This window comes from Chionomys nivalis, chromosome 2 (genome assembly GCF_950005125.1).
Source record: "Chionomys nivalis chromosome 2, mChiNiv1.1, whole genome shotgun sequence".
Taxonomy (NCBI): Eukaryota; Metazoa; Chordata; class Mammalia; order Rodentia; family Cricetidae; genus Chionomys; species Chionomys nivalis.
In genome coordinates this window covers 41,918,654-41,945,946 of record NC_080087.1, presented here as the reverse complement: position 1 = coordinate 41,945,946, position 27,293 = coordinate 41,918,654, and the positions used below count along the sequence as shown (strand labels likewise).

The 27,293-nt window shown below is 44.5% G+C and overlaps 1 protein-coding gene across 1 annotated transcript in view; it reads left to right on the top strand.

Moving 5' to 3' along the window:
- The first annotated feature begins 1,053 nt into the window (after nucleotides 1-1,053).
- Nucleotides 1,054-27,293, top strand: part of Rnf217 (ring finger protein 217) — a 120,122-nt gene continuing 93,882 nt past the window's right edge. The window contains exon 1 of the mRNA XM_057758524.1: nucleotides 1,054-2,009. Within this exon, the coding sequence (XP_057614507.1) occupies nucleotides 1,191-2,009 (819 nt within the window). The 5' untranslated portion in view covers nucleotides 1,054-1,190. The remainder of the gene's footprint in view (nucleotides 2,010-27,293) is intronic.

The following is a 27,293-nucleotide window of genomic DNA, read 5'->3' as shown; positions in this document are numbered from 1 at the left end:
ATAAAGATAGGGCAACACATAATTAAGTTCTGGCTCAAATATAATTGTTGTCTTGGAAACAGTTTTGGGTATGAATATGGTTATGTTAATCTCCCTGATTCCTAACAATGATCCAGTTGATTAATTAGGTCAGGCTACCCACTTAAAAGGGTTAAGGAACAAACAAACAACTCCCCCTCACTCCACCCCCCCACACCCCGCAAAAACAATCTCCGGAGAGAACACTAAGGGGGAGGAAAAGGGATAAATCTCGGATTAGTTATTTGGAAGAGTAGGCGACAAGTGCTTTTTGGATTATTTGTAGTTTTTAAAGATCCGGTCGCACTAGGCAGAAAACAGGGAACTAGGCAGAAAACACAATAGCGTGAGGAATCCCTGCCACTGCTTCTGGGGTGCAACATCCCAGGGTTTTCTCGGTCCGGGGCCCAGTTCCCAGCAGTTTTGAAGGAACTTCTACTTAGAGCACAGCCCTAAGGGGCGCCTGCGGGCGCTTAAGGGGTTTGGCTGGGGCCAAGTGTGAACTCTTCGGCGTGCGAGCGCATCTCAGCTTGGCTCACACTCACTCGGTTGTGCGTGCGAGTGTGTGCGCGGGTGCCCGCGCGCGTGTGTACGTGTGGGGAGGTGTGCGCCAAAGGGGTGGGGTGAGGGGGAGGGAACACAGCCCTAGGTGAAGCACGAGGGGAGGGAGGTCGCCAGCTCCCGCCTCTCCCCCGGGGGCACCAGCCGCTGCCTACGGCTCGGCCACCTCTCGGTGACGCCACAGGCCTCGCGACCCTCGGCTCGCCGGCCGCGCGCCCCACCGCGGGGACAGGGATGGCGCGGGACTGACGGTCGCCTCTCCCCCCCAGGACTCCTCCGCCCCTCCTGGGGCTCGCGGGACCGCGGCACCGCCCCGACCTGCATGCGGGCCGGGCCCTCGCAGCCTGAGGCCCTCGGCGTCCCCGAGGCGGTGCCCTGCCGCGCCAGAGGACGACGACGACGACGAAGAGGAGGAGGAGCCGGTTGCCCGCGCGCTGCGGCCCGGGAGCACGGGCTCCCCGGAGGGAGCTTGGGGCGTCCCGGCCCCGGAGGAGGGACCCGGAAGCAGAAGCGCAGCCGCGAGTGGAGGCGAGCCGCTGCCCGCGCTGCCCGGCGCCGGCTGGGGGTCCCGGCGGCTGGATGGGCGGCGGCAGCGCGGGCCGCGGGCGGCGATGGGCGAGGAGCAGAGCACGGTGAGCGGCGGCGGTGGGCCCTGGGAGGCGCGGGTCCCTGCCGGGGGCTCAGCGGGCCAGCCCGAGTCCCCCAGGCCGCGAGGGGACCGCGCCGGGGCTCCCGGGCCGCGCGCTGCCGCCGCCACCTCATCCTCCTCGGAGGCGAGCAGCGGCGGCTGCGGAAGAGACCCGGACTGCGTGGACGCGAGCGCCCGGGAGCCTGCGAGCAATCGGGCCACGGCGGGGCAGCCCGCGGGACTGCCACTCACCGGGCCCCTCGACCCCCAGAGTTTGGAACTGCAGCTGGAGCGCGAGGCGGAGGGAGCGGGGCCACGGGAGGCGACCCCGGGTCAGCAGCCCCCCGACGGGCTGCTCCTGGACGTGCTTGCCCAGCGACACCCGCCCCCCGCCAAGCCGCAAGTCTTCTGCTCCGTGTACTGCGTGGAGAGCGACCTGCCCGAGGCCCCCACCGCCGAGTCATTGTCGCCGCCAGAGTCCCCACCTCGAGCACCGCCGGGGCCGATTCCCGCCAGCCCGCCGCCCTCCTTCCCCAGTTCTCCGTTGTCGCTCCCGGCTGACCCCCTCTCCCCCGACGGCGGCAGCATCGAGCTGGAGTTCTACCTGGCTCCGGAGCCCTTCTCCGTGCCTGGCCTATTAGGAGCTCCACCCTACTCGGGCCTGGGCGGGGTAGGGGACCCCTACGCGCCCCTCATGGTGCTGATGTGCCGGGTGTGCCTGGAAGACAAGCCCATCAAGCCCCTGCCCTGCTGCAAGAAGGCGGTGTGCGAGGAGTGCCTCAAAATCTACCTGAGCGCCCAGGTAACTCCCATTGCTCTCTGCCCACTTTCAGCCCATTCACCATGCCATAGGTATGGTGAAGAGGTTCTCTAAGCTCCCTCCAAGGGAAGAGGTGACCGAGGCCCGCTTACCCAGGGCCTCTAACAATTACTACCGTCTTAGCTTGTTATTAAGTGTGTTTTTACCCATACTGGTTTACTGGCTGGTTAATTTTGCCCTGAGCTTCAGGTTTGGGTTGGCGGCTGCGGGAGGAATGAGGCGGATTGCCCTCTGATTATTTCTTCTGTAGACTGCATGCAAGAGCTTGCTCCGAGGAGAGCAGAAAGACTGCCTCACTGGCCTGGCATCCCAGAAACTAACAGACAGAGAGCATAAAATAAATATTTGTGGAGCTGGTGAAGAGAAGGGTTGGAATTAGTAAGGCAGGGCTGCGTGATTCCTGCGTTCCCTTTGCCTATCGAAAGGTAAATTGAAAATATCAGCTCTTGTCCACTTGTCAGTTTCCACGCTAAGGTTAAAGTACATTTCTCTACCGAAATTTTAAGCCACCACCACAGTGCTTTTATTTTCTCAAGAGAGAAACAAAACAGAAAGAGCCAAACAAAGCAAAGAGAGAGCAAGAAGAGAATTTCACCCAACAGGCAGCCGGGGAACTTTCCCTCCACCCCTCTCCGGAGAGCTTGTTGGTTTTTTTTTTTTTTTTCTTGGAAAGCTTGAGAAACATAGCAGCCCTCCTTCATGGTTTTCAGTCTGCGGCGGCGTTTCTGCCAGTGTTTTGCACAATCCCTAATGCCCTTTGATCCCGTGTCTGATTGTACTAGGCCTCTTCATCTTTCAAAACCTTGTCAGTTCAGGTGCCAATGCTGGTATGACGCTTTCTCTCATCCTCCAGGCCCCTGCGCAGATGTTTTTAAAATTCGTCTCCATATCTCCCCTGCCCTGAAATTGTTCCCCTCCTGCCTGCTTGTCTTTCCAGACTGGATGTCGATTTGTAGTCTGGATGGGGTAGTTTTCCGATGATGGTGTTGCACGTACTGGCTGAAGTGGATTGAGCAGGGCTCCAAACAGTGTGGTTCCTGTGTATTTTGTGGCCAGTATGAGAGTGTGTAATGCAAAGAACGACTTAGACAGACTGGAATGTTACACAAACAGGAGTTTGGCCCAAACTGCTGAGATTATCCAAACGCCCCAGGAGAGATCGTGGTGTCTGTTTTTAGGATTTTTTCCACCAGTGGAGATTGAGACCCGAAGGAATGAGGTTGCTTGTTTGTGGTCGTTTCTATGACATCACCCTTGTAGCGATAGTGCTGCCATCCCTGTGCAGAGCCTCCGGGTGGGACTCGGACATTCCCAAAATATGGGCCTTGCTCCAGCGAACTCATGGTGAGAGCAAATGTCTCCAAAAAATAGTACACAGTGGCATCTAGTGAGATGTAAACAATAATACCAAGTCACATTTATTTGTTCATTCGTTATTTGTTTTTATTTATTTATAGGCAGGGTCTTTCTGTGTAGCTCAGTCTGGCCTTGAACTGGCTAAGTACCCCAGGTGGGCCTTGAACTATGAGCCCACGGCCTCCACCTTCTTAGTTCTGAGATTAACTTTGTGGTCCTACTGTGCCCAGCTCTAACCCTTACCTACTAAGTGCAAAACCACCAGCTGGTTGTGAAGTTCAAGGGTTGGTTCTCCTGGTGGGTTATGCTGCCTAGCAGGTTGATTTTCATACCCTGGGTATTTCTGCCAAAGCAGTTTTCTTTTCTTTCTGTCAGCAGAAGTTAGTTTTAGGAAGTTGGTGTTTTGAGTGGCAATGAGAAGAGAGGAGAAGGGAGTAGTTCTTTCAGCACGTACCAGCCAAAGCCCTGAAGTGACAGCAGTATCTGAACTGTGTCTGCCATCTTTGTGACATCCGTGTCCCTCACCCCCCAAAGCACCTGGCAGGACTTTCTACAGCAGGACATCGGTATTATTTCAAATAATCACAGCACAAATTAAGTCTAGACTGCCCGGCATGCTTCTATCTCAGGCCTGTGTACTTGATCCCCGTGTCTAGCCGGTTCCTTTACTTGCTCTCCCTACCACCTGCTCCTTTGGGTCCATGTTCACACACCATCCTTTGTGGTCTTTGCTAAGTGTCTTTGTGTGTGTTCATGTGCACACGTGTATGCATGGTTTTGCATGTCTGTGCACTTGCCAGAGTAGGACATTGGGTGTCCCACTCCATCACTGTCTTCTTTTGGAGACTGTCTTTTACTGAACCCGAAGCTTGCTGTTTTTCATAGGCCATCTGGCTGAGCTCCTGGAGTCCACCTGTCTCTGCTCTCTGGTATTGGGGTTACAGGCATGCATCTCCAAGCCTGTATGTGTGGATGTTTATGTGGATGCTAGGCATTCGAACTCGGGTCCTCAGACTTGTGCAGCAAGCTGGTTTCTACTGAGCCATCTCCCCAGTCTCTGTGACTACCTTTTAAATGTTGAGCCATATCCCACATTCCCTGTGTCTCTTCCTGGGCTTTAGTTTTTCTACAATAGCATTAATACACTTTCTTGTATCTAAATAGTGAACTTCTGTAAAGACAGGAGTTTCCATATGACTTTGTATATAACTGATATAACTGATATTGTATATGCCTATTAGTATATAACTGATATTTGCTCAGTAGTTACTGAATTTGTAAAGAACCTGAGGTCACCCTAGAAAGCCTGGGTACCTAATTTCACTCAGCATTTTTTGGAGTGTAGGGCGTGGTTAAAGACAGGATTTCTCTGTGTGACTTCTCTGGCCGCCCTGGCACTCCCATTGTAGATAAGACTGGCCTTGAACTCAAGAGACCCTCCAGCCTCTGCCTCCAGAGCACTGGGATTTAAGTTGCGTGCCTGCACTGCCCGGCTTACTCTGTGCATTTTTTACATTTAAGAGAAAGACTTAAAGCAGATAATAAAATTGGCTGTGTTGGCTTTTAGATCGAAAAGAGTTTAAGCAAACTTTCAGCTTATGCAAACTTAAGTCTTTTTCCATTGAGTAAAATGCAGGATTGTGGTTGTAATATTGCTGAGGTGATCCTGAATTTTAAGATGCGGCTATCTTTATATTCAGAGGTCTTTATTTCATGGTCTTCTGTGCCTGAGTCTTCCCATTGGTAACATTCAACCATAGACAGTGATCTGTGGTGAATCCACCAGTGCCTGAGTGACACCAAGTCTAACTGTGGTTGCTGGGGCAAAATGGCATTGCAGCCAGATCTGATAGTACGGATCTGTAATCCCAGCTGCTTGGGAGATTGAGGCAAACAGCACAAGATCAAGACTTGGAAGGATAACTTTGTGAGTTCAAAGCCAGCATGGGCAACTTAGACCCTGTCTCCAGATTTTTAAAAAGGTGTGTATTTGTGTGTGTGTGTGGGGGGGGTGCTTGAGTTGTAACTCACTGGTGGAGTGCTTACTTAGCTTCTGTGTGGCTTTAGGTTTGATCCCCAATACCAAAAACAAAACAGCAACAGGAAAGTTAGGCAGAGGAGATGTTGCATGCTTTCTCTTTCTCATCTGATAAGATTTCTTTTTATTTTAATTTATTCTGTTATTTTTTTGAGACAGGCTTTCTTTGTATAGTGTATGGCTACCCTGGAATTTGTTCTGTAGAATATTCTGGACTCACAGAGATCCACCTGCCTCTGCCTCCCAAGTGCTGGGATCAAAGGCGTGTGCCACCACCGCCCAGCATGATAAGATTCGACCTAAGCAAACGTGGCAAGTCTTGACTTCCAGGCTGCTTAGAACCTTTTGATGGAGGGTGGGGGACCGACGTGTGTTTAAAGACCTGTTAGTAACATTTTCACATTTGAGTTTGTGCCATCTGCTTGGTGCATTATTTAACATCATTTAAGAATGTAAGGCAATCAGTATTAAACATTTTATACAAGCATTAAAAATGCATATTAATTGTGAGCTGGACTCCTGCCTGGTTGAGTGAACTCTTCTGAAAGGAGTGGCTGCATTCTTTCACAGAAGACAGGAATTTGGGAGATGGACACGCTTTTAGACTTGGAGCAGGGAAGAGACTTTCAGGGATTGAAGATGTGGCCGAGGGGGGAGGACGGGGGGGGGGGAATGAGTCTGTATTAGCAGTGTTTCAGTACAGGCCTCAGCAGTTAGACAGTGACAGTATCTCTGTGTCTCTGTGTCGTGATTGGGTAGGAAGTTTTCTTTGTGGGGTGACTTTATGGTGCAGTAGTTACTACACACTTTCTGGTTACCATGGTGAAGAGGAGACCTGTAAATCCGAACACCAGTCGCTGCACAGGGCACTAAGGTTATGGTACTCTGAGACAAAGAGAGTGGACGTTAACCTGGCTTACACTGCCTAGGTGTATGCGTGTTTCGTACATACAGTTTCAGAAGTGAAATTCCCAGTGACAAACACGGCTGGCACATAGTTCCCAGGATGCCTGCAATGTCTCCCAGATTCCCAGGTTCTTCTAAGTGTCTCAGCTTGTTCGGCCTTTGCCGCACTCTCCTTGGAAGAAAGATGAGCCTGCAGAAACCATCCACAAATAGAAAAATGTCTTGTAAATATGAAATAGCAACATTTAGTTAGTGCTTTGGATCACACAAAGGGAGAACTGAGCCTACTAACAGACTAGCTAAAGGCAGCAGCTGTTGTGGCCTTTAGCACACTGCTCAAAAGTGCAGGAGATTGGCAGATGCACATGACTTGGAGTGTGTACACCTGTCCCATGGGTATTAATAGCAGCAAGAAACACATTTCTTCTACACATTGTGAGAAGAACAACTGCTACAGGGTAATGTCCTAAAATGACTGCTACTGTAGTCACCTTAGGGCCAGTGACCTAGCGGCCAGAAGGCAAATGCTCCCTTAGAAAATCTAAGTCACCTAGTTTTCATGGGTAAAGGAGTAGAACTTAGTTCTTTTCCTTTAAGTCTTAATATTCTTAGGTTATCGAACATGGAGTTTGACCATCATTGTCTTCATGTGGGTAGATTTACAGATGCTCCCAGGCCAAAAGTGGTCATCTTGACAGTGTGAGGAATGATGCGAGCATGAGCTCTGCAGACTTCAGTGTATGCGTCCGTGCATGTGTGCATGTGCACTCTCGGTGTATATTTAGGGGGTGTGCTAACGTTCGTTTTTGCACACTTCCTGACTTGTGTCCTGTTTTCCTCTTCTCTCCCCACCCTATTTCTGTTTAGCAGTTGCATCCATTTTTCTTTGACTTTTTGAAGGCGCTTAATTTCTGCAGGGCAATCTCCCATACTGAGCTCTGGAGCCGGCAGACCCTGGTCCTCCTGTGGCGAGGCTTTCCCGTGCCTTCCAGCTGGCTAGAAGAGAGGCTCTGTAGAGTGTCCTACCCCGAGCTCCACGGGTGAAAGATCTGGAGTAACACTGCCAGCACTGCTGACCCTCCGTATCTACTGACACCTTTACATGTGATTTTGTTTTCCTTCCTGAGTGGATGGAGCTCAACGTTTAGACGTTAACACTCCGTAGTCTAGGAGTGATTGACCAAAAGCATTGGGATACATTTTGAGTTCTCAGTGTTTTATTAAGAGTTTGCCATGGGCAGTAGAGACAGGCAGCTGGCAGTAGTTCTTATAATTACCGTTTGCTAACTATTGTTGTGTTTTTGCATTAGACCTGTACCAGGAGATACTCTATAGGCATAGTAAGTGCTCTCAAGAAACCATTTAACAGCCTTGCTGGAAGTATTTTTTTGTTTCCAGTTTTATTGATAAAAGCTCTTTGTAAAGCAGTTAGATATGAACCTTTTCCCTTTTTCTTATTCTCTGGGAGCTTCTTTTAAGACCATGCCAGGAACCAGCTAAGCTTTTATTAAATGTATTATTTTTTCTCTTACTATGTTTAATTAAAAATAATAAATTTGTACATACTTGTTAATGTTTACCTGTATATTTATATATGTATACACACATGCACATGTATGTTTTAGAATGCATTGCAGCTGTTGGAAATAGAATATCTGTAAGCACTGCATTAACTTTAGGGAAAAAATGATTTTGGCTAACTTTGTTTTGGTTCATTCATGACAGTTTCGCTGAGTTTAAGAAAGTGTTTTTTCTTTCCCTGCTGCTGATGGAATGCTGTGTGGAATATGCTTATCTCATGGCCGAGCCTCACTCACAAACCCGACGGCCGAAGAAAGTGTTTATCTTGTTCACATTCATTTTGTTAGTATTTTATATACCAAACTAAAATGAAATTTCTTACATTAGGTTCCTTCCTAGACTGTTAGTTAATTCACTGTCCCTAGGAATGTAGTCTCCTGTATTTACTGTTTTCGGTAGCTTTCAGCCATCCTATTTACACTATCCCTTGTGGGATAATTGCGCTTGAACTGTGTCTTTATTCTAATCATTCTCATTCATAGTTTATCATTTGATTTCTCTGTTAGCACCCTCTGTGTTATAGGTACTGTTGTCTGTGTTCAACAAGGAAAGAAGGCAGTGAAGTCCCCGGCTTTGTGAAGTTTATATGGTAGGCTATGAAGAAGATATACATCTATCATTTAATATATTAGAGGAAATGAGAGCTGTGGAGAAAAAAAAAAGGCAAAGGAACATTGGAAAATGCAGAAGAGGGGATTGTTACTAGGTTCGTCATTTGGGGTGTTTTGTTAGAGATGGTATCTTTTCCAAACTATCTTCTCAGTTAAGACCTTCACAGGCCAGCAATGGAACAGACCATATGCACATCTAATAAAACGGCAGTCGAGTTCCAGTGGCAGAGACTGCTGGGGTATGTGGGGATGGCCAGGAAACTCTCGTGGTTGGTACGCGGCAGGTACAGTGGGTGTGGCAAGAGGACAGAAGACAGGGATTTAAGGTCCTAGGGAGTTTACCTTTCCTCTGAGTATGATGGGAAACTACAAGGGTGCTGCACAGAGAGTAGCCAGCTACGACTGTCCTTCTGAAGGGAGTTGTAGTGTCCACGCAGAATGTGCTGTGAAGATTGAGAAGTCAAAAGATTGTTGTGATATGGGCGGCAGGCTACGTTCCTGGCACCTGGCCGCCCACACGGCTAGCTTTAAACGAAATAATTACACAGAAACTGTATTCTTTTAAACACTGCCTGGCCCGTTAGTTCCAGCGTCTTATTGGCTAGCTCTTACATTTTGATCTAACCCATTTCTAATCTGTGTAGCACCACGAGCTGGCTTACCAGGAAAGATCTTAACCTGTGTCTGTCTGGAGTGAGAGAATCATGGTGACTGCCTGACTTGGCTTCTTTCTCCCAGCATTCTGTTCTGTCTACTCCACCTACCTAATTTTCTGTCCTATTAAAGGGCCAAGGCAGTTTCTTTATTTAACCAATGAAATTAACACAAAACAGAAGACTCTCCCCCATCAAAAGATCAGTGTGAAGACAAAGGCATTATTCCAAGCAGAAAATGTATAGTTTATACTGAAGTGATAGAGGTGTATGGTTTGAACTGTTTGAATTTTGAATATTGCAATGATGCAGATGGCAGAATTTACAGGATTTGCTGTTTAGATATGGTGTGAGAGTAAGTGAATTAAGGATGATTCAAGATTTGAGTCCAGACAGTTAGAAAACTGGGTTTTCCATTCAGTAAAATGAGTAACAGAGGAGGAGGACTAGGGTTGGAGAGAATGAAGAGTTCGGAAGGCTCAGTGTAAAATGCTGTTGAGATATGTAGGAAGGACATTTTACAGGTAGTTAGCATCTGACATCGGAAACGAGATCTGAGTAGAAGATATGAATTGGAGTGTTAATGTATGAAACCTGGATGAGGTCACTTGGGGAGAACAGATAGAGAAGGAGGGTTGGGGACCAATTCTGGTCATAGCAATGTGCACACATATGCAGCGTGGGTCGTATGAAAGAACCAGCAAAGAGCATGGGAGGGAGAAGCCAACCCGTCAAGAAGAGAACAGACATGTGATGCCTCCCAGAAGTTAGTAACCACACCTTTAAAAGGAAAGGAGGGCAGTGGAGGTGGACCAGGGCTGCATGAGTACCTGAGTTTGGAGCCCAGGCACCTACGTAAAAGCTGGGCTCTGTGCACACACTGCTGGGGAGGCAGAGATAGGCAGGTCGTCTCTGGTTTATTGACAGAGAGCCCGTTTTAAAAAAAAAAAAAGGTGGAAGGGACTTGATAGAGTTTTCTAGTTTCCATGCATTCACATATACAAGCAAGTCCATGTGTGTATAACACCGTCCCAAGCACGTGTGCGCGCACACACACACAAGTCTAAAATAAGTGGGAAGGAATAGTCTTCCATCTCATGGGTTTGAGTGTCAGCAGGATGATAACTGAAAATGACCATCCCCTTTCCCAGCAGGGAGGTGGCTGAATGGATCTGTTTTCATTGGCAGTTGTGCACTTGGCCTTCAGATTATAGTAGGTCCAAGTGAACAAAAAAAACTCACTTCATTTCAATTTGTAGACAGTAAATAGTGGTTCCTAATGCTGCAACCCTTTAATACAGCTCCTAATGGTGTGGTGACCCCAATCATAAAGTTATTTTTGTTGTTGTTTCATAACAACAAAAAGTAGTAATTTTGCTACTGTTGTGAATTGTAATGTAAATATTTGGTATGCAAGATATCTGATATGTGACTTCTGAGAAAGAGTCATTTGAACCCCCCAAAGGGTTAGAGTAAGTCACTGAGCTATTAAATGTTGGAAGTGGGATTTAAATTTTGATTGGTCTGGCTCTGGAGGCTGCAGCGTTTTTTATTGTCTTTACATTTGTTATCTTATCAAAAAGGTGCTGGTAACTGAGGTCACAGGGAAGCTGGGCGGACTGGGCATAAGACTGTAACAAATTTGCATTTCCTCCAAGTGGGCTGGGTGGTGTAAGGAGCGAGGATTGTCAGGTATGACCATCCCCTTGGAAACACTTAATGTCTGTGTGGAGAACATATCGTAGGAGCTGAGTGGAAGTAAGAAGCCGCTTATATGAGGAAGGCAGCATTCCAGAGGGAAAATGTTTATATTGCACAGAATCAAATCCTCCCGGCTGAAGAAGGAAAAGAAGTGGGAGCTTCTGGTGGGATTTAGCAGGGAAGGCTCCCACTCTAATGTAACCAAGGGACACTCCCGAGAAGCAGTGCTTTGATTTGCTGCTCAGTTTTAGTGGCACGTGGTCCTGCTTCCCTCTTGACTTTGAGTCTTTCCTTGACAGCACCCCCCAACTCTAGTGTTTGCTAACATTTACTCCTTTTCATTTACTCCTGGGGTTCAGGTGGCCTCCATATGTTTTTATCTCGGAATACTCATCTGAGCCCATTTTTCTTCCTATCTTTTGACTGCAAGGCTTTCTTGACCAGTTCTAGCAGGACGCCCTACCCATGCCTACCTGTAGACAGTTCATCTTAAATTTTCAAAATGGATTTCTGTTTCTGTTCTTTTCCTTCCCAGAGCTTATTTTCTACTGTAGGGATTCCTGGTTCCATCAGTCACACCCAGTTCAAACACTCAGGCCATGCCTGAGTTCTTTTACCCCCACGTGCCGTTCTTTTGGTCCCGCATCCTAAGGCTTTTTTGGTTTCTTTCTGCTATACCTTTCTTCATTTCTGCTCCCATTTCCTTTGCTCCTGCCTCCACCTTTTCCCTCCTGGATTGTAACATTTTACTTTTATCTGTGTGTGTGTGTGTGTGTCTGTGAATGTATGTCACATATATGCAGCTGACTGTGGGGATAGGAAAGGGCCCTGGATTCCCTGGAACTGGTGTGACAGGTCATTGTGAGCCTACCCGGGTCCTGGAAATCTGACTTGGTTCCTCTGGAAAAGCAGGAAGCAGCCTTAACTGTGGAGCCATCTCTTGAGCGCCTCCCTCCTGGACTCTGGTGACTTGATTCCTGTGCTTCAATCTTGTCTCCAATCTCTTTTTCCAACACTGAAGCCAGAGGGTTTTTAGAATGCTTGGCCATTTTTGGCTCTCTTGTTTTTAGTTGTGCAGTGGTGGCCTCTTGCTTGTAGAGTAGAATGTGAACTTTGAGTGTACATGTCCCTGAGCGAACTGACTTGGAGTCCTGTGTTTCCCAAGCTTTGTTGTCAAGTAGCCTCAAGCCTATAGCCATGTTAAACTTTTTGATCCTTTTTTTAAAAACAAAATTTTTTTCGAGACAGTCCTATAAATTTTTTTCCAGACAGTCCTAGCTGTCCTGGAATTGATTCTGCAGACAAGGCTGGCCTCAAACTCACAGAGATCCACCTGCCTCTGCCTCCCACCACCAGCACCTGGCAAACGTTGATCTTTAAAGACCTATGACATGCCTGAGGTTTTTCTTTTAGTAACATGAAATTCTGTCTCAGGAGAGCCCTTGTTCTTCCCTTGCTGGTCCACATCTCTGCTTCTTTCATACACTCTCATTCTTCTAGTCACAGTTAGATATTCTATGACGTTTGTTCCTCGCCCCCTATATATGGATTAAGCATTCTTTTTCTATTCTACTTTTTTATTTGTGGGTATAAAACAATGTAGGATTCCTGTAGGATTCTACTTACTCTATTGTATCTAAATTGCCTCTTTTCTGCTCTGTGTTTCCATTAAACTATAAAACAGTATGCAGATAAAACAGCTTTTAGAAAGCTCCCACTTTCTTAAACTGTAACTACGTTTCTTTTCTTTCTTTAATCGGGAGAATTTGGTTCTGTGGGATACGAATATTTCCCCTCTGGAGAGCTGCCTTCCTCGTAGTAAGAACTCAGTGCTATTTTGTCTAGGGATTTCTGGGGTATCTATAAAGTGCTTGCTGCACAAGCATGAGGGCCTGAGTTAGGATCCCCAGTAACCAGGTAGAAAGCTAGGCATGACGATATGAAGTAAAACCAGCATTGGTGAAGTGGAGCCGAGATCTTCCTCCCGCCCACTCACCCCCACACAAACATGCACACATGGGACACACACACATACACCATACGTATATACAAAATCATTTCCTTTTGTGTTATAGGCACAGAAGTATTGCATATAAAGTGGGCTTGCTTATTCTATTTATATTTAATACATTTAGGATGGTGTTGTCAGTATATAAAATACTGTACTAGTTAATGCTATAGTTTGAATACTGAATGTCTTCCTAAGGAGCCAGACGTCGAGCCCTTCTTCTTCTGCTTGTGACACTACTGTGAAGTGGTAAAATTCTTAGATGATAGGAGCTAGTGTAAGAAGTCAGGACTTATGGACATGGTGAGGCGATATGGGGACCCTGGCCCTCCCTCTGTCTTCTACTTTCTGGAGCCATGAGCTTGGTAACAGTTACGCATTCGCACCGAGAGGTACTGTGCTGTTACAGGCCCAATGGAACAGTGCCAGGTGACCAGGAAGTACAGCCTTGCAACTGAGACAAGTGTTTTGTTTCTCGTCTGTCTGTCTTTCTTTCTTTCTTTCTTTCTTTCTTTCTTTCTTTCTTTCTTTCTTTCTTTCTTTCTTTCTTTCTTCCTTCCTTCCTTCCTTCCTTCCTTCCTTCCTTTCTTTCTTTCTTTCTTTCTTTCTTTCTTTCCCTTTCTTTTTTTTTTTTTGTTTTGTTTTGTTTTGTTTTTTTGAGACAGTTTCTCTGTGGAGCCCTCGCCGTCCTGAAACTCACTTGTAGAGTGGTCTGGCCTCGAACTCACAGATACCTGCCTGCCTCTGCCTCCCAAGTGCTGCAGTTACAGGCGTGTGCCACCATCCCTCTGTTTGTGTTTTGTTTGTTATTGATAATCTCAGGTATTTTGCCACAGTGATGCAAAGCTAAGAGCCACATCAACCCTTTGAAATGACAATTTCAGTATTTCGTCCTCTTGTGTGAAAACCTGCAGAACTTTCCTTCCCTCACCTCACATAGATATCCCAGTTCCCAGCACTGCCAGGAGGATGTGTCATGCCTTAAGGTTTTCAGCCCTCTCTGACCAAGCTCTCTTCTCTCAAGGCTTAATGTCCTTTCTGTGGTAAAGTCCCCTCAGCCTTCTGGTCTCTGCCAAGTCTGCATTGACTCTTGCTTGTTGTCGGTGCTCTAGTCCTTTTGACTGTGTCAGCATGTCCTTGGACCTTTTGTGTTTACTAGCTTGTAGGATGATTGGCGTTTGATTCTGTCTTATTGTGATACCACCCATAGTGTCTTCGTTACTTTCACAACCATCACCTTCGTTTGGCACCCAAGATAGAGTAGGTGTTCAGTTAATGTTTATTAAAACCAAAGGGAATGATAGGAAAATGAGGTATGTTTAGATTTGGTTGAAAAGTCAATGATGTGAATCTGAACTTTGACATACTGTTCTGTAATATATTTAAATTTGAATGTAAATACCATGACTAGCTAGAGTCTGTCTTAAATCATCTCCCCAATACTGAAGAGTTTCTTCTTCAGTTCCAGCCCTCACTTTGGTTACCATGCCTCCTGCTTAACAAATTCTTCCAGAACCTAGGGGCTTAAGATGACCGTTTTATTTTGACCATGACACGGTGGGTTAGGAATTTGGGAGCTGCTCTGATGGCCAGTTCACGCCTGGAGTTTCTCATGTGGTTCTAGTCAGATGTCACACTCACTCAGCTTGCAGCTGTTGCCAGGGAGCTCAGCTGTGGCTGTCTACCAACGCGCCTGCATGTCTTTGGGCTCTGCTTTAGAGCCTGCTTTCCCTAGAGCCAGCATCCAGCCAGGTGGATGTTACCTAATCCTTCCACCGTCATTTGCAAGTCTGTTAGCAGCAGCATCTGGGCAAAGCAAACACAAGCCCACCCAGACTCAATGGGAAGGGGCCCTCATCCCTATTCTTTTTCGGTTTTTTGAGACAGGGTTTCTCTGTGTAGCCCTGGCTTTCCCAGGATTCTCTCTGTTGACCAGTCTGTCCTCAAACTCACAAAGATCCAGCTGCCTCTCCCTCCCCAGAGCTGGGATTTGAGGCGTGTGCCACCACCACTTGGCCACCCTACTCTTTTTAAGGTTTTGTCGAAGGACTTTGGAGACATATTTTAATAACGACCTCACAATTTCAGCTAAATTGCAGAAACAGTGATAATTTAGGTAGTGAAACTATTTTAGAGTGTTTTACTTTGTTCTTAATGCTCATGTTTTATCTGTCTTTCACATAGTTCCAATATGTCATTCTATTGGTTAATACAATTTAATGTTGTATTCTTATGCATTGTGTTTTAATAATTTTATAAGGGCTCATATGAAAACTGTTCCTTCTCAGAATTATCTCAGATATTATTGTAACTGAAATATATTGGGGTCAACTTTTAATTATTCTGATTAGTATTACATAAGCATTCTTTCTAGTACAGCTTCCTTTCTATGATATCAGAATTTTAGTCACAGTGGTAGTTAAAAATCTCCCTTGAAAAATATAACAGATTTTTTTTTATTGTATAGGTATATTCTATGTGAATGACATTATAAATTAAGGATACTTTAGAATTACTCCTCCTAGTTAATCCTCATTAGCCCACTGTTGGGGTTTGTTGTTTATGGTAGTCTAGTTTGTATGAATGATTTTTTTGTTTGTTTGTTTGTTTGCTAAGTGTCTTCTTTAACAGGTAACGGCATTTCCAGAAGCAAGTCTGTTGTACTCAGAAGTTCTTTCTCTGTGCTTGAAGAAGAGGGGATCAATAATAGAGAGCACCTATGTACTGGAGGGGAGGGATCTATAATAGAGGGGACCTGTACTGGAGGGATCTGTAATAGAGGGGACCTGTACTGGAGGGGATCTATAATAGAGGGGACCTGTACTGGAGGGGATCTGTAATAGAGGGGACCTGTACTGGAAGGGATCTATAATAGAGGGGACCTGTACTGGAGGGGATCTATAATAGAGGGGACCTGTACTGGAGGGGATCTATAATAGAGGGGACCTGTACTGGAGGGATCTGTAATAGAGGGCACCTGTACTGGAGGGGATCTATAATAGAGGGGACCTGTACTGGAGGGGATCTATAATAGAGGGCACCTGTACTGGAGGGATCTGTAATAGAGGGGACCTGTACTGGAGGGATCTGTAATAGAGGGCACCTGTACTGGATGGGGGGCGGTATATAATAAAGTTATCTATGGTAGAAGGGTTATATACTTGTGTGATGTGGGCTTTTTCTCCTGGCTCAGGTAACGTAATTCAGGGATTAGTCATTCCCGTGAATGACTAATCCCTTTTAAAGTCTTCCTAATCTATTTGCCTCAATACTATTCTCTACTGTAAAACTTGAAAGCTAATTATAGGCTACCTGGCAAATCACTTCCCTTTTGTGGTGTTCACTCTTGCAGTGTTTCCTCACGTGGTCATTGGCCATTCTCAGCGTCTGGGAGGCTGACTAGCTCTGGGTTGTGTGTGGCAAGTACAGTCGCCACAGCCCCTTCTCCTAGTTGCCGAACAATAGAAACAGCAGGGAAATGAGACAGTTGATTATAAACTGTTTTTCCTAGTGCTTGGAATTTAATTAGTTCGTATCTATCTAAGGACAGCTATCTGGAAAATTTAGAAGTGACTTTGAAGTAGCTGTATTGTCCTTTGCTCTTTGCTTAAATATGTGACCTTGGCAAGAAAGGCCAGTTTCATTCCTTGGCCAAAGATGCGGTGGATGGGAAATGATAGGGACGATCCCAAGTGTCCTCATTTAGTCCAACTTAAGTACCGATGCCTTTAAGCGGCTTCTTCTCCCTATGTGCTGAACTTTTTCTTCTCAAGACTGTTTCTGAAAAATGCCTAATGATAGGTTTCTAAAATTTAAGAAAGTAATACAGTGTTGATATATTTATGTTAGAATTATGTGTGAGTGTATGTGAGTGTGTGTGTGTAGTGTCTGTCTGCCTGTCAATTTTCAAAGTTACTTGTATCACAGAAAGAATATTGACTAATTTTGAAAAATCCAAATGTACTCTTTTTCCAGCTAAGTTTTTGTTTCAAGTGTAGTTTGAATTAAACAAAACAAATAATTCTAACGTTTCCTTTTGTGTTGTCCTGAGTTCTAATGTTACTTTGTGAGGCACTCTTAGTAAGAGGGAATGCTTAGGAGGAAAGGATAATGATGTTTTCCTTAGCTTTGCTTGTGTCTGTGTCATCTAAATGAAGATTTTCAGAGATTTTAATCTGACTGTTGAAAGATTTACAAGTGTAGTACTGTAAGTTTAATTACAAGAATGGTTGGTTATGGTCAGGCAATATAGGCATTTAGCAGTAGCAACTTTCCAATAACCTATAAATGAGAGGCAAGAGTGAGTGTAATGATTTAGCAAAAGCATAGGAACAATGCAATGTTTTTAATCTGTCCTCAATTTTAGATACTATCTCAGATAGTCATTGTCAGAGTGTCAAAATGAACAGAATGCAGACTTCAGAAACCCAGAATCACCAACAACTGACCCAGTTTGCAAAAATAAAGAAGGCAGCTCTATAGCCTTGCTTTTATATGGTTAATTAATTCATTAACCATAAGATGTAAATAAAAACAAACAAACAAACAAAACCAAATCCCTGGAACTGTGAATTGTTCCATCTCAGTATCGTCTTGGTTTGTTACAATCTAGATGGGTTGGCAAAGCCCTGTTGGTTTGTTCAGTGCAATAGCTAAGGAGGCCAAGGTCAAGTGGGCAGTCTTCTCACAGGCTGGTTAGCAACTTGCTGATCTATGGCCACGTCCTTAACCCTGCACAGTCAGGGAAGGACCAGCCTGATGCTGATCATAAGACCAGAGCTCTGGCACGGTGGGGGAATAATTAATCTTGTCACCTTTTCTGGATGAACAAATTGCAGGTCAAACAGGCAGCCAAGAGTTCCAGGGCTGGAATCTCACTGTCCAAAGCTTTCTTTTCCTTCGTTAGAGCCAAGTGCTGAGAGACCATCCTCCAGTGCAGAGTAGACAGAAGAGGGACAATGAAAGCAGAGACTCAAGTGTTCTTATTCTGTTAAAACACTTTCAGAGCACACAGATATGGGCGCACACACTCACTATTTTGAGGCAGATGGCTCTTTACACAGAAGTTTATGATCAGTCGTCTCAGAAAATCAACAGGTGAGAAATAATTTCTCCAGCTGAAGATTAGGGTGTAATACATGAGACTAAATTGTACATTACCTGTTAAAGACAGTGGATCTAGGAAGAGAAAGCTGTGTTTTTGTAAGTAGTCAAAGTTAGAACTTGGCTAGTATCTGGAAAGTGGCTGTTGCCGTAGGAGGTGGTAGGATGAGGTGAAGGACTGGACAGTTGTGAGCTAGAGTAAGTGAACACACACACAATCAAAACACACTTTTGCAAAAAGAGAGGATGTGCAGGGGACCATGATTGGAGAGGGGACTGGATCAGTCCATGTCACAGCTACAGAAGAAAAACAGAGACCTCCCCGAGAGTGGAGCCGACCAGGCTTGGCCTTCAGGATCTGAAGGAGGCTGCGTGGCTGCAGCAGCTCAGGCAATGGGAGGCTATGGAGGGGGCACAGAGGCCACTGTGGGCCAGATTCTAGAGCTCCTCTGTGGAATCGATACTTTATCCAAGTGTGATGAAAAATCATTGAACCGTTGGCATGGTTGTATAGGGCTCATTAATGTTTTAGAAAGATGCTCCCTTTTGTGTGGGCAGGAACCTGTGTTTAAGGAGAATAGCAGCAAGGAGGTGGCTAAGAGACAGTTGGCTGTCATGCAGGTGCTGCAGGTGGCTTGTCTCTGCCCTACCCCCTCCTAGCCCTTTGTCTTTCAAAGGTGTTGGGGTGCACCGCTGGAGGGCCAGACCCTGCTGGAGAAGCAGACCCTGCCTGTGCCTGCAGCCACTGTTGAGAGGGCCCAGGTTGTGAAAGCCTGTGCACCAGCTGCAGGCTTATCTCCCAGGCAGCGTAGCAAATGTCTCCTTAATTTGATTCTCTGTCCAGATTTCACCTGTCTGGGGTGGATTTCTGTTTGTTTGCTTGATTTTGAGTGGTTTGGAAACACTGTGTAAAAAGTCATTGCCCTAAAATATAGATACCCATGTCTGTAGTTATTTTACTGACTGTCAAACCAGTTCCTTTTTAGAAGAGAAGTTAACCATTTGCTGTTTCCTTTTTAAAATTCTTTCTTTTCTTCCTTCCTTCCTTCCTTCCTTCCTTCCTTCCTTCCTTCCTTCCTTCCTTCCTTCCTTCCTTTCTTCCTTCTTTCTGGATAAGAATTCTCTCCTTAATTTGGTGTTCAGCAGTTAGCCTTCATCATCATGTGACACAGGCAAGGGCTCCCCCCTCCCCACATAGATAGCAAAGGCTGCAGCAGCAGGGGATACTTTAAGGTGCTGGTAATTCTATTTATGCATGGTAATTCTTACTTTGCTGAGTTGGTTAGTAACTGCGCTTTGCTTCTGTTGTTAACTGTGTTTAATCACTCCTATTCCTTCAGCTGTCTAAGTCTTGGTTTTGTAACAGGCTTCTGTTCGTAACTGCACTTCCTCGTCTTCAGTGGCACAGGCTGTGGGGTCACGGCTTCAACAGACACAGGCTGTGCTATTTTGATGTGGCTGTCCCAGCCTTTGTTTTCAGTGAGCATATGGTGATAAAGTGGCTGCTTAAACAAAGGTTTGCTCTGTTGGGTGTGTGCTGAGTAACCGAGCTGCCCCTCCCTCCATACATTGATTTATTTCACTCGGTGCCTGGGGATTTCCTCTGATACAGTCTACGTTTATTATACAAGCAGCAACATTTCAGTTGAGGTTAATGTCAGTGTCATGTTTTTCAATGTATGATAACAACCTCAGCATTTTACCTTTCTCCTAGTTCTGTGCCCTAGAATGTTTTGCAGGCATTTTAGACAAATATAAAGGTGTCCATATGTTTCACCATCAGTTGTTCAGGTACTGTGTGTGACTCTCCACTAGAAGAAAAGCAATTTAATGAATAGTGTGCACTAAACATGGAATCTTTCCAGAGTAGATAGATATCATGATCAATTACAGGTACCGGCTAGTGTCCAGGAGTACTTCAGTAATTTAAATGGTTATAAAATAGTCTTGGAAACATTAATAGTTTCACTGTATCTGTGTTAACGAAACACTGCAGCTCCTTACAGGAATTTGGACTGTTTTTGTCTTACTTTGTCCTGCTTTGTTTTCCCGAATGGTGTCCTTTCTTCCCGGCACAGGCACGTTCCATGCCACGTACTGCACACAGTGCACGTGAGCAGTAAGTAATATCATCTTGCTTTTAAAAAATGGATTTCAGCCGGGCGGTGGTGGCGCACGCCTTTAATCCTAGCACTCGGGAGGCAGAGGCAGGCGGATCTCTGTGAGTTCGAGACCAGCCTGGTCTACAAGAGCTAGTTCCAGGATAGGCTCCAAAACCAAGAGAAACCCTGTCTCGAAAAACCAAAAATAAATAAATAAATAAATAATGGATTTCTTTGTATTCATGTGTGCTCATGCGTGTGTATGTGTGTGCGTGTGTGTGTTGTTTGTACGTACGTGCGAGAGAGACGTGGAGACAGAGAGAGAGAGAGAGAGAGAGAGAGAGTGAAAGAGAGAGTGAAAGAGAGAAAGAGAGATATCTACGCAGGTATGGGTGCTCACAGAGGCTAGAAGGGTCATCAGATGCCCTGGAGCAGGAGTTATGGGCAGGTGTGAGCCATTCCACTCCGTGCTTGGAACTGAATTTGAGTTATAACAATTATTTTCTAGATTTATTAATTTTATGTGTATGAGTGTTTTGCATGCATTTATGTATGTGCACCACAAATGTGCTCACTGCCCACAGAGACCAGAAGAGAGTGTAAGATCCCCTGGAATTAGTTAGAGACGATTGTGAGCTGCCCATGTTGGTGTTGAGAATTGAACCTGGGTCCTCTACAAGAGCAACAGACCCCCTTAACTATTGAAGTTTTTCTCCCTTAGCTTGCGGTTTTAACCACTGCACCATTTCTCCAGCCCTTTTACCCTTTTGAAGGGCATATTTTGGCACACACACAACGATGAATTTCATAAACACATTTTTATTTAACTGTATCATGTGCTTTGGCTATATTTGTCTCCCTGTAGTCATCCTTCACCTTCTTCGAGTGTGCTTACTTACACTTTGATGTCATATATATGAATGAATGTATATGTTTATATAAACACATTTTTTTATCCAGTCATCTGTTGGCTCCATAAGTTAAGCTGCTTCTATAATTTAGCTATGTAATTGTGCTATAAAAAACAGCTATGCAATTACTTCTGAAGATGCCGTCTTAAGGTCCTTGGGATATATTTCTAGGAGAGGTGTATCTGAATCATATGATAGCTCTGTTTCTAGTATTTGGGAGGAAACTTTCCTGTGGTGACTATAGTGGCTGCGTTATTTATGTGCTTCCCTGCAGTATCCAGTTTCTTCCTGCACACCGTCGCCAGCATTTGCTTTTGGATATGGTGGAAGCAGTGTAGTTTTAACCTGCATTTCTGTGATGGCCAGGATGTTTGAATCGTTCTCATTTACTTATTGCTCGTTTGTCCCTTATTTATTGAGAAGTGTGAGGCACTTTTACTTACCCACTTATTTGAAGTGGGGTGTCGTTTTCTCCTGGTCTGTATGCCTGATGTCACGCTTGCCATTACCTTGCTTATGAACTTGATAATTTCCTGCCAGGTCTTTTGTCAGATGCTAGACCCCTTTGGATAAAGTCCTTGCTAACGTGTTGTGTCAGTTACTTATTTTGTTGGTATGACCACACTCTGACTGAGGCAGCCTAGGGGAGAAAGGGTTTCCTTTGGCTCACAGTGGTCAGGGGACGATGGCTGCCGAGCTTGAGGCAGCTGTCAGGCTGCACCTGTGCTCAGGAAGCAAGGGGAGTGGACCGAGTATTCAGCTGTCCTTCATTCAGTCCAGAACTTCAGCCACAGGATAATGCCGTGCATAGTAAAGGTGACTCTTTCCCCACATGAGTTAATATAATAAAGATAACCCTTATAGGCATGCCCAGAGGCTCCCTTACTGGCCGACTGTAGATCCTTTCAACCTGATCATTTAAATCATCACCTGCCTGTAACTGAAACGTCTCCCCCACGCTTCCCTCTATGGGCTTCAGGGTTCCAGGTCTTAGTGAATCTCCTTGCTCTATTTTGAGCTGATTTTGTACAAGTGAGAAACAGGGATTTAGTTCTAGTCTTCTACACATGGAGAGCCAGTGTTTACCATTATCATTACTTGAAGAGGCCTGTTTTTCTCCAGTGAATGTGTTTGGATCTTTGTAGAAACCTTGGTGGCTATTGTGGGGCAAATTTGCTTCTGAGTTTTCTGTTCTGTTCCAATGATTTAATGACCTATGGAGGGGTTTTTTTTTTTTGTTTTTTTTTTTTTTTGGTTGTTTTTTTTTCCCCTGCAGTTAATGTTTTTGAAATTAAGCCTTGTGATGCCCAGCATTGCTCTTTGTGCTTTGGATTGTTTTGACTATTGATTGAAGATCTCTTTTCCTTCTATATTTTGTGAAGATCGTCGTCAGAATTTTGATGAGGAGTGCATGGAATCAGTAGACTCCTTTTAGTAATACAGCTATTTTCACAAATTTAATTTGGAACAGCTCTTTGTGTCTGTGTAATATGTAAACATACCATTGTTCAGTTCGATATGAAAAAGTCAAATATTGATGACACTGATATGTGAAAGCAGTTTATTAAGTTCCTCAGTAGGGGACATGAATTCATGTCACATGCTGCTTTGATCAGGTTGAAGGATCGTAAAGAGGAGTCAGTTCCTTTTTTTGTTTTTGTTATTCTTGTTTTTTTGTTTTTTGAGACTGGGTTTCTCTGTAGTTTTGGAGTCTATCCTGGAACTAGCTCTTGTAGACCAGACTGTCCTTGAACCCACAGAGATCCTCCTGTCTTTGCCTCCCCAGTGCTGGGATTAAAGGCGTGCGCCACCACTGACCGGCTTAGTCACGTTTCTTGAGTTAGCAGCTTTGGGAAGTCAATAAAAACAGAAATGACTATTGTTGTAAAATGTCTTTTATTGAAACATTTGTTAGATAGTCCCTCCTCTGTGGGAGATATAGTCTAAACACCCCAGTCGGGGCCCATGCTGGATAGTGCTGAACACTCTCTGTACCATGTTAAGTGTTTCCTAGAGATACGTCATACATATAATAGTTAATAGATTAGGCCCAGTAAGATGAATAAGACTGGGAGCTTGGTGAGTAGTTGGAACAACTGAAGATAATGGCACACTGTAGTAAGAGCAGTTTCTCGGCACACCTTACTGTGTTTGTTGTGCTGTGCTCACTCATTTTATGATGGTGATACGAGATGATAACCAAGAGCCTGTGCGATAAGATGAAGTGGGGCGAGCGCCCCACATCCATTTCTGTTGTTGTGATAAAAATACACCAACAAAAGCCAACCTAGGGGAAGGGTGTTTATTTTAGGTCGGGTTACAGTCCATTTCTGTAGAGAAGTCAGGGAGGAACTTGATGCATGTGGTCCCATCCGTGTCCAGAGCAGGAGGAGCATGAGTGCACACACACACATACTGCTCAGCTCACTTTCTTGACAATTACACACTTAAGCACCCAGACCAGCCTGAGTCTTCCCACATCCATTAATAATCAAGCTGGTCCCACTCAGACACATCCCTTATTGATACTCTTAGGTTGTTCTAGAAACTGTCATCTTGAGAGATAAAGCTAACTATCACAGTGAGTGACGTTAGAATTGTCATGAGGGCTCAGACCTCATGGATGAGACTTAAGCCTAGTGTTTGAGACCATGGAGAAAATGCACGTGGCTGTGAAGGACAGAACCTCACTGGTCTCCTGGCACCTTGCCCTTTGTTCACCCCTACTCCAAAACTGAAGAGATGTGCCCTTTGTTGATAAATTAACAGCTGTGGGGTATTTTGATACAGCAGCTTAAGCAGACTTAGACGCATACTTTGGTGTTTTCTAAATTAATTGTAAATACTTAGAGGCATCCTTGTAAAGTCCAATGCATGAGCAGTGCAGTCTTTGAGATTTGTCTAGCCCTAGTTAGTTTCTGTGGTCATCACCCTGATGATGTATGACACAGTATTTAACAACAACATGTCACAGCAGAGGTGGCTGGATTTAAACTCCCCTTCTCAGGGTGGCTGAACTATACACGACAGGTCATAATTACTCGTCATGCTTTTAATTTTTTAATTTAGCATACAAAGCAATGGGTTTCATTGTGGCATTTTCATTGTTTATCCTGTTTTACATTATTGTTTTCTGCCTTCATTTCCTCTATACTTTAAAGTAAATTCTGGGTCAGTCACAAAAGTAGAAATTATCATCTTCATTAAGGGAGTACAAATCACATCACACTCCTGTTATTCCCCTTTTCTTCTGGGTTGACAGGATTCTTGAATTTCTGTTGTAGGGAGGGCCCTCTTGTTTGTTCCGTCTGCCTGGCTAACTTAGCCCCGAAATAACCACACAGAAATTGTATTCATTAAATCACTGCTTGGCCCATTAGCTCTAACTTCTCATTGGCTAACTCTTACATTACTTTAACCCATTTCTAGTAATTTGTGTATCGCCACGTGGCAGTGGCTTACCAGGTAAAATTTCCAGTGTCTGTTTTTGGCAGCTCCATGGCGTCTCTCTGACTCTGCTTTCTTTCTCTCAGAATTTAGTTCTGTCTTCTCCACCTACCTAAGTTCTGCCCTATCAGGCCAAGGCAGTTTTTTTTATTCATTAACCAATACAAGCAACACACAGAGGGGACTCCCACTTCTAACTGTTTTGATGTGCAAAGCCAGCGACCACTGTTCCTGCCAATGCTTTGCCCTCTTCTGTAACCTGGGTTAGTGTCACGCTGACCTTTCCCTCTGTGCTGAGAAAGCTGCAGTTTTATACTGGAGGGAGGACAAGAACTGCCAGACAACAGACCTGCTCTTGTGATAGTGTCATGCACTGACGTGAAATGTGCTCTCCTGTTGTGATTCCCTCTGTTGGTCTGTCTTTGGCCCCTTACCCCTCCATGCTATGTATTTTCACAATTGCATAGCTTAACTCCATGTTAGTAATTGCACTGATCATTGTAAAGTAGACTCATTGTATTTTATGTGTATGAATGTCTTGCCTGTGTGCATTAAGTGTGTCACGTGTGTCTGGTGCTTACAGATATGAAAACAGGACTTTGGATCCTCTGGAGCTATACTTAATAGGTGGTCATGAGCTGCCATGTGGATGCTGGGAATTGAACCCCGCTTCTTCTGCAAGAATAGCAAGTACTTTTAAGTCACCTCTTCACAATCTCAAAGTAGATTTTAAAAATAATTTTAAAAATTAAACCAATTATGTCTGCAATAGTTTACCTATTCAAAATAGTTCTCTAACATTTGTCCATTCTTCATCATATATCAAGGGTAGGTTAACACTTTCTGTTATGCAGGTACTTTAAGAAGTAGAGAAAAATAATCAATTTGCACCTATTTTAAATGACAAACTAAAATAGTAGTTGTGAAACTACCAAGATATTTAAAATTTATAATGCTTATCTACTGATATAAAAAACAAATTTGCTTGATGAGAGTCTAAAGTTATCACTGCTGATTTTGTTAATATTGTTATGTTGTCCTGTATTGAGATTTTGTACATTTTCACTATTGAACATCTTTTTACACAGATCGTACGAAATGCTATGTCAGGCCACTAGCTCATGTGGATATCCATAATTTGGGAGTTCTTCCTGAGGTTCTCTAGTTGTAGTGTCATTGCAAAATAAACAGTACTTTACTGTCTTGTCCATACTTCACTGCACCAGCCTTCAGGCATGGGGCTTGAAGTCTATCTTCTTTCTTCTTTTGGTGCATAGAACTTATAATAATAAAGTGTTATAATAGGGGCTAGAGGAATGACCGTTAAGAACAGTTCCTGATCCCAGTGGTGGTGGTGCACATCTTTAATCCCAGCACTCAGGAGGCAGAGGCAAATGGATCTCTGAGTTCCAGACCAGCCTAGAGTCCTGGAATGAGTTCCAGGACAGTAGGGAGGTCACACAAGGAAACCAAAAACAACAACAACAAAACCAAAGTAACAAACAAAAATGACTTCTCTTCTAGAAGCCCTGAGTTTGGATACAATGACCCAGGCCTGGTGCTCACAACCTCCTAAAACTTCGGCTTCAGAGAATCCAGCACCCTCTCTTGGCTTTCCTGGACACCTACACACGTCTGACTTATACTCACAGACACACATGCCCAACACACACATACACACAAATCTTTAAAAAGTCATTGAAAAAAGAGTTGTAGATGGATGGTGGAAGCCCTTCAGAATGCTGTCAGGTTGTAGGGGTCTCTGACTCACAGCTCCTATGACCTGATTGGTTTAGGCTAAATATTCAATGCGTCATTGATACTGTAACTGGTGTCTGTGTATTGTTTGCCCATCTGTATAATATACATGACTCTTGGATATCTTATATATACTGTATAAGTCAAAGACTCAAATTCATATTTCTTTCTAAACCTGTTTTACCCATAGTGTTTAGGATCTTATTTATGGCTGCAACATATGTAAGGTGCTTGGATAAGAAACTTAGAACTGACTTTTCTCTGTCTTAAAACACACTCCTGGATTTCATTTACTATTGTTTATCCCACCATTAGCATATAAACAAAATAAAGCAGTTCTTAGTTTCCTGGCTGCTGACACTGTGAACCAAGCCACCATCATATCTCACCAGGAACTAACCATGAAAAGCCATGTTCTTCTCCCTGTTTCTGCCATAGTGCTCTTGTAGAGTGGCCTTAAGAGTTAAAGCCAGAGGAACGGCTCAAAACCTAAATTTCATGTTCCTCTTTTATATCAGCTAATCAGAATAAAGGCCAAGGATTCCTAGTGGCCTACATGGCCCTGCATATCATTTTTTTTTTCCGTTTCTGTGGCTCCATATCGCTTCTCCCCTCACATTGTCCTTGAGGACCAGCTCCCTTGGACTCTGCTCTTACTGCGTTCTTCAGTCTTGCTCTCCTGATGTGCCCTGGTCCTGTCTGTTCATAGCCATTGCTTAATTACTGTCTTCTCCTGGCAATCTCCTCTTAGCACGTATGTGGAGGGCCACCAGTCCTCATCTTCAGACTCACATTCTTAATTTGTTCTATTTTCCTATAGCATTATTATCTTCAAACAGTATGCAATTTTATTCTTATTATCTTTCTTTCATTGTAAGACCATAGGCTGGAGGGACACTTTGGTCTCTTCTTCATTGGTGAAGTCTGAATGAAGGCTACATTAGTAGGTACTCCAAAGAGAACTTCTACTTCAGTCGTCATTATCACTGTTGCTATTATTATCATCATTATTATTGCTACTACTGCTACTACTAGTTCTTTGGATAGGTGTTTTGACTGAATGTATGTCTGTATACCACATTCATGCCTGG